The sequence below is a fragment of the Coturnix japonica genome, chromosome 7, assembly GCF_054131305.1.
Source record: "Coturnix japonica strain WE chromosome 7, WE-NBRP24, whole genome shotgun sequence".
NCBI lineage: Eukaryota > Metazoa > Chordata > Aves > Galliformes > Phasianidae > Coturnix > Coturnix japonica.
In genome coordinates this window covers 25,472,057-25,484,124 of record NC_140669.1, presented here as the reverse complement: position 1 = coordinate 25,484,124, position 12,068 = coordinate 25,472,057, and the positions used below count along the sequence as shown (strand labels likewise).

The 12,068-nt window shown below is 47.8% G+C and overlaps 1 protein-coding gene and 1 long non-coding RNA gene across 5 annotated transcripts in view; one reads left to right on the top strand and one right to left on the bottom strand.

Moving 5' to 3' along the window:
- VWC2L (von Willebrand factor C domain containing 2 like) overlaps nucleotides 1-9,409 on the top strand; it is a 36,925-nt gene extending 27,516 nt beyond the window's left edge. For 3 of the 4 annotated variants that reach the window (XM_085552766.1, XM_015867973.3, XM_015867971.3), the window contains one exon: nucleotides 8,861-9,409. In XM_085552766.1, the coding sequence (XP_085408892.1) occupies nucleotides 8,861-8,911 (51 nt within the window). In that variant the 3' untranslated portion in view covers nucleotides 8,912-9,409. Of the gene's footprint in view, nucleotides 1-5,298; nucleotides 6,476-8,860 lie in introns of all 4 variants that reach the window. The other variant, XR_014948093.1, reaches the window with a different exon arrangement.
- LOC107316469 (uncharacterized) overlaps nucleotides 1-12,068 on the bottom strand; it is a 35,505-nt gene that overhangs the window by 9,346 nt on the left and 14,091 nt on the right. Inside the window, exons 4-6 of the long non-coding RNA XR_001556373.3 lie at nucleotides 9,133-10,071; nucleotides 8,645-8,737; nucleotides 7,633-7,740 (exon numbers count right to left, since the gene is read on the bottom strand). This is a non-coding gene — a long non-coding RNA (uncharacterized LOC107316469). The remainder of the gene's footprint in view (nucleotides 1-7,632; nucleotides 7,741-8,644; nucleotides 8,738-9,132; nucleotides 10,072-12,068) is intronic.

Genomic DNA, 12,068 nt, shown 5'->3' with positions numbered 1-12,068 from the left:
ATAACAAATTTGCTGTTTTGCACCAGAACCTCATCTTTTCACAGCTCCCCCCAGAGAGCCAAATTGGGTTTTGGCTGTGGATTTTTGACAAGCTCTGCCCCACATCTTTCAGACTAAGGGGCTGAAAAGTGTGGAGGAGCTGGGCTTGGATCTCTCAGTGCTCCCCAGGGCCTCATCTTGAGTAGTTTCCCACATACCTGAAGGATTTTGTTCCCCAGATGCTGGCTTGAGATCCCCAAGTGGGTCTACCAGGGAAACAAAGGTTTCCTCACTGACACCAAGGGGTGGCAGGGTCACCATCCCTGGTGGTGTTGAGGAACCATGGAGATGTGGCACCAAGGGATACAGTTCCACGGGCAAGATGGGTTGGGTTGGGATTGGATTTGGGGGTCTGAAAGGTCTTTTCCAACCTCAGTGATTCTATGACTATGAAAGTCACCATTGATATTCCCACTCCTCACAAAGATAGGCAGCTTATGCATCAACATTTTACCTCTTTTGGGTGTTCTCAATCAGCTTGTGCCAGTATAAACCCATTTACCTGCCCCCTAGTGTCAGTCTGCCCGTAAGCTCTCACAAGACCTGTCCTGATTATGGTCCATAAAGATAAGAATGCTCCAGAAAGGAAGCATCCTCCCCCAAAACAACACGTGGGAGACAGATGCTGATGGGAGTCAGGGGGATAAAGAGATGCTGTTTGCTGAGTTTTCCCAGGACTGGCTGTAACAGCACATGGTTCTGCTGCCTGATGGCTCACATGCAGTGCAGTGGTTAAGAGCCCAATTCTGCAGCCTTTGTGCCCAGCTCTGCCAGCCCTCTGTGTGTGCGAGGCTCAGCCTGGCTGCCCCACAGCACCAGCCAGCTCCCAGCCAGTCAAGCAGCACCACCACCAGCAGCAAAGAGCTCACAACTTCCTTTTCTCACTCATCACTGTGGTCAGTGGGTTTTAATTAAGGGGGAAAGAAATGTGTTGCTTTTCAGCTGTGGAGGCACAGGGGGAGTTGGTGGCGGCATAAATAGGGAGCAGGGGGAGAGGAGGAAGGGAAGGGGTGGGCAGCGAGGGCAGATGGCTGAATTGGCTCTGTTTGGATGGTGGTGTGCATCCTTTCTCCGTTTATTCCAGCGAGTACAAAAACATCACAAGATGAAGCTCCTTGGGCAGGCGGTGCATCCCAGCTGCAGGAGGGAGGGGTGCTGTCTTCAAAACAAATATTTTGCTGGCTTTATTCAGAGATTAAAGCTCTTTCTGAGGCAGCGGCGTTGTTTACTGCAGCCCTCTGAGCACTGACTTTCTTACTGAGATGGCTGCGGAGGAATAAGGAGAAAATAAAAACAAAAACAAATGGAAAGAGAAGGCGAAGCCAAACAGATAGACCAACTCCTGGCACTGGCAAGTTTTCATCTTCCAAGGTCAGCTGTGATTTCATTTGGAAAGTGCTTTGCTCTTTTTAGCAGCCTTGGCGATGGCAGCCGTACGTACAAAGGACCATCTGGAAACCTGCTCCCAACTTCAGCAGGCAGCGCGTCGCTTTGCCTCCACACCCTGTTTGCTTGCTGGCTCCCTTCAGCTTCCATGTGTAGCCCTGATGTAGTACGTGCAGACTCCTCAAGCTTCCCCAGCAGTTCCTTCCTTGCTTTGGTTTAGCAGCCCTCCACCAGATCTCGATTTGGGGGATATTTTTTCCCCCCTCGTGTTATTTCACGCCATCGTTGAGCACAGCTTTTGCTACGTGCATTCAGGAGTACAAGAGCATGTTTCATTTTCCAGATTAGAAAATGCTCAGAGGTATAATCAGGTCCTTCCACAGTATTTAATTATCCATAATTAAAGGCATCTACACAAAGCACCGGATTTTCAAAGACTATTCTTGTGTTACATTGCTAATGAATTAAGTAATTAATTGGCATTGAAAAAATACAATAGGAAACATCAATCTTTTAAAGCGAGGCATTTTTAGGGCGTTTTGTAAAATCATTAAGTTGTATCAGGTCAGTAGCTGTTCTAACGTCTAAATCCCACTTCTGGTTTTAAATAAGAGGAATGCAAAGGAAGACAAGGCGGGGAAGGCTTTGCTAATAGTCGTTCCCAGTTGCTACTTTGCAGCGCAAAATAACCGTCCTGTCCTGTCAGGCTGGAATAATATCACATGGCATCTGCTCGAGTATGAAAGCCCACATAGATTGCGGTAATGCATTTGTAGTGGCACCTAGAATTATTAGCAGAGGAAAGCACAATCCTTTTCCATTTGATGATTTAGTTAAATGCAACCATTCACATGCAAAACCAGCTCTACTCATTTTTATTAGCAACCTGACTCTTTGCAGGGCACCGCTAGGAAGCATTGTGCAGAAGCCATGGATACCATTACATTCAGGAGGCATAATGGGCCCTCAGAAGAGCAAAACCAGGGGTCAAGAGCATGGGTTGAAGCACGAAGGCATTTTTCTACCAGCTGAACCATCCCTACCAAATATCCATGTTTCAATGGTGCTGTGTTTTTCTTATGGGAGACGAAGGCTGCCTCAGAGCACACAATTCCTGAAGCCCTTTCACCTCTCATACTGCCAAGCAACCACTGCCAAACCAATGCATGCAGCAGCGCTACTATCTGCCTGAGCTGACCACCTTGACTTCTTCATCTGATGTTGGGTTAAGTTGGTTTGATTACGCATGTAATGAGCAACTCAGCAATCCCACTTGCTGTATTCCTCCTGTTCCAGGTTGTAGAAGGCTTGTTTTGTCTGAAATTAGCACAGTCACAGTTTTCCACCTCATTTTATGACTGATATGGCAAAAAAAAGAAGCCATAAAACATCATGCACAGCTGTAGTGACCAAGTTAGATTCAATTCTGGCTTTATATTGATTTGACACGCAGCCAGCTCTCCCCCGTACATCATCCCTGATTGCAGTTAAGGATGAAATACTGTTTTAATTCTTACACCAAATGTGGCTTTTTTTCCACAGGAAAAAAAAAAAAAAGAAAGAAAAAAAAAAGAAAAAGAAAGGCATAAAAATGTTAAAATGGGCTATAAAGCCATTAAATTTTCACACACGGCACAACCAAGAGGTGAATGAGTTGGCTAAAAACCTCAGAAGGCCCAGAGACAATGTCCCAGTTGTTCTTCTCTTGCCATTAACCTTCACCTTGGAATGGAGATGCTCGGGAGGAGAGCAAGGACCCGGACCTTGGGGATCAATGGCTGCATTGCCATCTGTGCCCATAGATGTGGGTTTCCCATTGCCTCTTAGCCAAGGTGCTCAAATATGAAGCCACATGAGGTTATAATGGGGAGCCCCCTGACACCACTGCAGAGGCAGGGAGAACGGTGCAGGAGAATGGTGCAGGATCACAGGAGTGCTTTTCTTAATGGATTTGTTTTGATTGAATCCATTTTATGCCGGCTCTCCTCCTCAAAAGAGCTGATTTGCCATTAAAAAAAATTAATGTACCTTCAGAGGGGCTGGAGTTCATTTGGGGAAATATCTATTTAGGTGGGTTTTTAAAAGCCTATTACTTACCTGAAAGGTTAGAATGACCCAAGAGCAGCTTTCATTGCCTGCTGTTAGAATCTGCCTGTATTTTAGAAAGCCACAGTATTCCCTCAAAGGCTTATGCTGTGTTCAGGGAGATTTTTAAGAGTCGAATCCTTTTCCTTTAGATGTTGTACTGAGGGACATGGCTGAGTGGGACGGTATCCATGGTAGGTGGACAGTAGGACCGGATGATTTTGGAGGTCTTTTCCAACCTTGTTGATTCTGTGATTCTTTAGCCAGGTAAATGTTGAAGCCTTAGTCCATAGGTGGCATTTGTTCTGTCTCAGTACCTTATTCAGTACTGAAAATACCTGACTTGGAAAGCTGCCCTCTTCATTGGGCTTCCTGAGTGATGGCCCCGTGTTGGCCCACACCGCTCCGATCCATACCATGCAGGCAGGCATCACCATCCCTAAACAGACTGCCTTTAAATTGCACCCATCGATCTTCGCTGCACCAAAACGCTCCTGCTGCAGTATTTAGTGAGGCCTAAAGTTATGTCTCTGCATCAAATTAAGACCCGCGCCATCAATAAGGAGGAGTAATGTGGTGTGTTCCCAACTGGATGTCTCCTGTCCTGCATGTGTTTGCTGCTCCTGATGAAGACTGATAACGAGCTATCAGTAATGGTCTTGCGTGGTACAAAGCAGGAAGGATTAAATCAGTCAGTGCCAGTGGGTTAGCAAAAGTTTCCCTTTGGCCTGAATGTAGCTTTTCAGTTCGGCCTCACCTCGGTGCACTCCTTTGAATGATGTAGTGCTTTGTGAGGGTGAGCAGCGTGGATTTAGATGACAGAAGGATAGAAGGATGCTGCGTAATTCTAATGCAGAGATTAAATAACTCTCAGGTATCTGCAGGCACCCAGCAGTGTGAATTATGGCTGGGAAGACCTCTCATGTAAAAAGGCAGTACGGGGGGAGAAGAGGCATTATTAGCATAGCATTGGGAGGGATGGAAGGTGCAGGAAAGAGGGACAAGAATTGATGAGCAGCTTTGGAAGAGATGCATTCTTTGGGGCAAGGCTGAAAGCTGATGAGTGCCTGGAAGACCAAAGTGCTCTGCTTATGGCAGGGAGGATGGTCCCAAAGTTGAGGCAGCATCCAGCTGCTGCCAGATGTTCTCAGGGTGGTGGGTACATCTGCATTGCTTTGTTTGCCTATGGCACAATTGGTTTGAACTGTAGGGGATCCCAGGGAGGTTCTTGTTTGGTGTGTTTGCTGGGAAGATGCTGGATGCAGAGGGGTCTGTCTTACCCTGGAGCACATGGAAATCACCCCCTGGAGCCACCATGTCCCCAGCACTGCTCCCTGTACACCCTCAGACTTCAAGGATGCTTTGCATTAGGACATTCTTCAGCTTTGGCCTCTTTCTAACATGAAAGTGAAGCCCCAGGGCTGTTATCTCCTTGTGGTATTTTCAGCCCAGCCTGCGGTGCATCACCAACTTTAATTTTAATTAAGGCAAACCTCAGCATCATCAGCTGACTTCCTTATGTCTCACCTCTGGCTTCACCCGCTGCCTTCTGCTCCCCCGTGGTGAGAGGGGCATTCAGTCTTGATGGGAGGCAGCAAAAACAAGACTTCTTCCCTCCTTGACTCATTAATTAAAGCCACAAATTGAGCTCTTTTCTTGCAGTCTGAAGTGATCGCATAAATAGCATTGACAGAACAAAATTAACATCTGAAAAAATCCTGCAGGGTCAGCACATCGGGGGGGTTGGGGGGGACATTAAAAACACGATGCTTTTCTGCTCACCCCCAGCACAGAGCTCAGCCTGGACATGGAAGAAGTCACAGAGTGCAGGCAACACAAGATCTCTACTTTCTACAGCCAAATCTAGAAGGTAAATGGAGGAACTGATCTGCAAGGGGTAGCTGCTCCTTCTCAAGACCATGTACAGCCCTGCAGACATGCCTGGGGGAAGAGCTGGCTTCAGCCACCTGGACCTGGATCATTTCAACCCAAGGAGTGGAATGTGGACCATCTCAGCCTCAGGAGTGCAAAGGCACAGTGGGAATGCCAGCAATCAGTGCCAGGGCAAAGCAAGAGGACTAAGAGAAGGCCCTGGTTGCCTCCCAGGTCTTCATCTCTGTCACCATTCATGCCATCACAGCCATTGATCCCTCATCTCATCAGAACTCCAGAGTGCATCAATATGTGGAGGAGTGCCAGAATCCCTTGTGATTAATGGTTTTTGGTGTGTTTTGCATCCTCCTGTGCTGGGAGGTGTCCTGGGCACAATCCTTATGTGGTCCTTCCTTTGCACGTGGTTGTGTCGGCCAAGTCATGCTGGGAACACTCTGGAAACACTGCAGAGTGATCACATTGAGATCATCATGCAGAAATATCTGCCCCCACCCTGTTAGGGCACTTGAAACGCCCCCCCCTGCTCATCACAAACTGCCAGCAGTTAATCCCTTTGCCTTAGTGTATTCGTGGGTGCGTTCCAAAAGCAAATTTGTCAGGACTCATTCATCTGAATGAGTGTCCGTGGGGATGTTTGCAGGCTGCATCCATTCTGAAATAGGAGGGGAAGAAGGGAAGAGTAACTCCCTCCATCAGGAAACCTCTTGTCTGCTGACTGTCCTGGCAGGAACCTTGCTGAAAGGGGACAGGGCACTGTCAGGAGCTACAGTGAAGGCAACAGGCTTAGTTTTGTGCAAGATGCTCTTTAGGACAAACCCAAATATCACAGCTGGCCTGAAGTGATTCGCTTAACATTTTCCTTCCTTCTTATGGCTTGTCTGCACACGCAAAGCTAAATCCAGAGCTGCTGCAAGCCCAGTAAAACTCACAGCACTGGCAGCATCCACATGACACAATGCTGGAGAGCATTAAACCCTCACCCAGAGAGGTTGTGGAATCCCAACTGCATGCTTTCCTGTGTGACCTGCTTTTGGAGGGGTTGGCCTGGAGCATCTCCAGAAGTCCCTTACAGGTGAGTTCAGTGGCACAACATGTGCCATCACTCCAGTATCCAGTCTGAGGCATAAGGGTTGAAAAACTCAGTGTCACTGTTCCCGTAAACCAAAATGGATGTTTTTTTTTCTCTTTGTGCTACATCTCTCCCATCAAAACAGCGCCTGAACTCCTGTGCTATATCACCATAAAAATCTTGACAGCTGTTCTAGCAAACAGCCTGGAGTGCCGTGGTCTTTTATGAGTATTAATTATGTTAAGCAAAGCAGATCTCACAATTACATTGTCTGTGGGAGCAGCAAACTTCTACCATCCGTCTCCCTGAGCAAGGAGAAGGGCTGATTGCTGCCCTGCTTTCAGAGCAGTGGGGGCTGCAGCTGCCGTTAGAACACAAGGACAGCCCAGAGAAGCTCCTTGTTCCTTCTGCTGTTACCACAAATAACTTTCTTGATGTGCTTGACGTGTCATCAAGTGCTCCTGAGCGGCCTCTTCTTTTGAATAATAATAAAGAACCACATTGCTGGTCTAGTCTGGCTGTGATATGTGCTACCAACAGTTTTGGAAAGCCAGGACCTATTTCCAGCCATTGTGCTGGAAAGCAAGGGTTTGGGGTGGTTGATTAAAAGAAAGGGAGTGCAGAAATGTTGCTTTTTGTTCAAAGAGAACATTTTGGTTGGGGGGAATGGGAGGGCTTGCTGTGGTGTGCAGAAGGAAATAGATTAGTGACTATTGGTGGCACTTTTGAGATCATCCACCACTGCCTCCAATTCCCCTGACTCAGCAGGAGAGGGATCTGTTTGGGAATGCATGTCGGTGTTGGATCAGCATTGGATGCTCAAATGATGTGATCAGCAGGCAGCTGGGGGGCAACAGCAGAGAAAACGATCTTCCCCTTTCCTTACCACCCTAATCTTCAGAGGAAGTGTTTTGTTTAAATGTTTTTAAATGTTAATGAAAAGGTTTCTTTTCTCTGGGAGAGCAGAGCAGGCTGTTGTTTGGAGCCTGCCCATCCTCAGCATCCCCGACACTGGCAGGCAACTACGACACTGGCAGGCAACTACGGTGTCCCATTAAAGAGGTACAGGCACTTACTGCAGCTTTAAATGCAGCCAGCTGCGATTATTGGCCTTTCCATTGCATTTGACCCAGACTTTTAGCAGCAGAAAATGAGCCTACCTGATGGAGGAGCCTGCTCGGGTGTCATAACACAGCAGCATCCATCAGGCTTCGTGAAGCAGAGAATTAACATCTGTTGGAATTGCAGCAGCAGCACAGCCAGACACCCTGAAGACATGGGGAGAAATGACAGTTTCAATGGGTTGCTGGAAAACACTGCAGCCATTGCAGAGGAGTTTTCCAGCAAGACCAAAACAGGGTTAGGTCCCTTCTTGCACTTCCCAGATCAAATAAGGAGGGGTAATTGCAGTGCGAAAGTGGGATGGTTTGTCAGTGCCGAGCACTGTGTTTATCAGCAGATAACATGCAAAGCAGGGGTCTTGAGAACAGTAAAATGTATTTGATGCTGTGGTGTTTATGGCCTTGAGGATGAGTGAGGAAGCCTTGTGTGGCTTGGGATGAGGCCTGGGTGTGGCCAGCAGAGGGTGACCTGCATGCAGCTGTGATACATGGTTCACCTAGAAATGGCAGATTCTGGTGCAGGCATCATTGAGGACTTAGTTTCTACTGTGGCTCTGTTAACTTAAACATGAAGGAACTGATGTAAAATTGAAGAAGCGTTTATTAAAGGGGGGGAGGTCACTTAAATGTGGTCAGAATTGAAGCAACACCACTCACCACTCATCTTTCAAATTCATCCCATGTAATAGGAGAACAGATTAAAAATCACATTGTGACATTTTGGAGCAATAATCTGAGCTGCTGGGCACTCAAATGTGTTCTTGCTTCCTTGATACTTTGTATGTGACCACCCCAATTTGCTGGCACTGGTGTTAATTCATGAAATCATAGAATCACAGAATCACAGAAGGTTGGTTGGGTTGGAAGGGACCTCAAAGCCCACCCACCACCCCCAACCCCTGCCATGGGTAGGGATACCTCCCATAGATCAGGCTGCCCACAGCCCCGTCCAGCCTGGACTTGGGCACTGCCAGAGGTGGGACAGCCATGGCTTCTGTTCAGTCTTATGCAGGAGATGAATTGCTTTGGTGAACCCGATGCCATACATCACCTGTGTCTTCTGGCACTGGGGCTCAGGATGCAGGATGAGTGGGCTCCGGTCCATGGGATCACCAGGTTACAGCAGCAATGCTTGGAGCCAAACCTTGGGATAAAGCATCACTAAATGAATATGCAACAATAAAGGGAGATACCCACTGTCATTAAATTAAATATAAAACAATGAGAGAAGTGTACTCATTTCTACAATGTGCCCGTATTCCCACAGGTCCCAACTGCTTCGCAGGAACCACCATCATCCCCGCGGGCATCGAGGTGAAGGTGGACGACTGCAACATCTGCCACTGCCACAACGGGGACTGGTGGAAGCCGGCGCAGTGCTCCAAGCGTGAATGCCAGGGCAAGCAGGCTCTGTAGCTGCAGAACCCCCTCACGGCTCCAATGCATCCCAGCTTCTCCAGCTGCTGCAGGGTCACCACCAAGGCCACCTGGCGGGACAGGGTTTCCCTCCCTGCCCTCTTGCTTTTCGGCCCCACGTACCCAGCACCTCGGTAGCTGCTCCGCTTTCGTGATTATCGGCGCTCAGTAGGGATTCTGTGGTGAGATGTGGAGAGGAAAAAGAAGAGAAAATGCAACGTGCTGCACAAGCTCTTTGGCTGGTGATGCCTCCAAGGCGCCGCTTCGCTCACTGCTCTCACTTCCGACAGCGCGGATCGCGGTTTTCCACAGTCATTTCTTTCGCTGTTGTGATTTATTTATGATAACTTTTTTAAGCCGAAGCTGGGATGGTCGGGGCAATACAGCTATGAGCGAAGCAGCGGGTGGTCTCTGTGGTGTCTGTGGGGGGGCACTAAGGACAGGAGGGGGCATGGGCAGGCAGCGGGGATGGGGCTGAGCCCAACGCTGGGTCTGTGCTGACCTTCCCCACCGCGTGGGGACAGTGACACGGAGGACACCGACATGGGCACCATGAGCTTGTGGCCATGTCCTCATGAGGACGTTGAGAGCACAGCGTCTTACCCAGGTCGGAGAGGAGCAGTGTTCCCCCACAGCTCTTTGCTGGGGCCGGTTTCTCTCCTTTTGATTCACTAGTACTGTGCCAGTCACCGCTCACACTTTGTTTGCTGCTTTTTGCCCATTGCCATTAGGACGAGGGTGGTTATTCCGGTCAGCTTTCAGCCCAGCACCTGCTCTTAGCAGTGACGATGGCAAATCCAACCAGCACGTGCATTGAGGCGGTCTCAGCTGGTGCACAGCTGCCTTTGTATTTTCATTTCTTCCCCATTCTGTGTTTCAGCAGAGGGCAGATCCTTAGCTGGGGCGGGACGAGCACCGATGCAGCCACTGCTATGCTTGGGCTGAGGATGTGCTCCCTGCTGGCACCGCAAACAAAGCCATCGTCACCTTGGTTTGTCAGCTGCTCTCTGCCAATGACCATCCATCCCTTTTCAAGGTTTTCAAACAATAGCGTGCCTGAAACTAGTGAGGGAAAAACAAACAAACAAGAAACTATTCTGTATTAAAAAAATAAAACAAAAAAATGAGGGGGGGGGTGGTGGGGGGGGTGGTTCTAGAAACAATATTTGATGTGTAAAAGAATATATTATTAAAAAAAATTATTTTGTTAAATATAAAGTGTGTGAACCAGCAAAAAAAAACCTCGATACCTGTGGTGTATTTTCCTCTGCTGACTTCCCCACCCCAGCTCGCCATCACATTGCTGCCTGCAGCTCCAAGGCCCACCCCCCCACCCCAACCTCCACACTCTCTTTTCCCTTTACTGGTGCCATTTGATATTCAGCCCCATGTCCCAAATGTGGGAATTTGCTTTCCGTTCACAAACTCCTTTTGCTACCTCCAGATGCATCATTATTTACACTGATTAGTAGTTACTCTAATTAATTACAGCTTAATTACTGTAGTTAATGTTTGTACAGTGCTTGGAACAAGTACGGTGCTACACGTGCCGCATATTATTATTATTTTCTCCATTATTAATTAAACACCATCAACATTCCATGCCATGATACTCCATTATTTCCTGAGGCAGGGCAGCACCCATATACCTGCCCAGAATGACCTCACCCAGCTTCCCATGGGAAGGCCACCTAAGATGCTTGGAGCAATCCTTGTCACTGGTACAGCCAATCTCAATCCTGACAGAGCAAATCCAGACTGGAAATCCCATCCATATTTCTTTTTAACACACAACCTGCTTATTTCCAAAGAGTTTCAGTCTCACCTCAGTCTTTCTGCCTTGGTTTGTTTTTTTTTTCTTTTTTCTTTGTGTTTTAGTTCATTTCTCCCTTTAATTAATCACAGCTCTGGGCCAGCCAGACCCATTAACTACTATTCTCATTTAGACCTTTCAGAGATGCGGTTGCAGATGCAATTTAATTTGTTGACCCATGATCGATAGCAATTAATGCCATCTCTTTAATCTTGTTGGAAGGTTCATCTTGGGCTTCCAGAGGCTGCTGTCTCAAGGGAAAGCTGTCTGAAACATATGTTATTGGATGGGGGAGCACAACCTCCCCCGCTGCTTCCCATTCCCCAAGGGCTGACCATCAGGGACAGGTTTGAAAGCACCCAGTTTCAATAGGACTGTGCTCAGAGCTGCACACACTTCAATAGGGACACATGACAAGGAGCTGCCAAGGGGGCACATCTCCAAAGCCCAGTGTGTTGAATGCTCGATTTTAAGGACATCTGTCACCATAGCAGTGTTCTAAAGACAGAGGTGGGTGGATGATGACCAAGTAATGACTCTCCTCCCTAACAACTGAACTGGCCACAGTTAAGGTGGATGGATTATGCTGAGGAAATACAAGGCACATTCATGAGAGACAGAGGCAGAGAAGAAGGTGCATTAAGGGGAAGGAAGGCAGTAAGGAATAGAGCAGAGCATGGATTTGTTAGAGGAGAAAGCTGACAAAGGTGGTGTAAACGGGTTAGAATGATGGAAGGTACAGATACAGAGGTAGAAATGACATATTCTAACAGATATGAATAGAAAAAGGAGAATAAGTCTCTTGAAAGGAGTAAGAGAAGAGTGAGCTCTTTGTGGTGATACTTTCAGCATGATTTCTAGACTTATACAGAAGGAAAAGAAGGATTGTGGGAATACTTCCCCTGGGAGAAACTGAGAGGGGGCAGTGGCAGGAAAACCCCAGCCACAGAGAAACAAGATTAATTCCTCCACACCACTGGAAGGAGTCTTATCTCTACATCACTTGCACATCTTCACCAGGTACAAGTCCTTGTCCCCAACTAAGAGACATCTGAAACCAAGCTAAACCTGCAAAGAACTGGGTTTTGGGCACTCTCCATCCAGCTCCACCCAGCAGCAGGATGCTAAGCACCAATAGTCCTGGGCCAGCAACATGCAATGGCTGCAGCAGTGCATGACTTGAGTCCTATTTGACAGAACCCTCCCCATCCCAGACGTCAGCTGCAGGGAGGCTGTGGCCATTGCA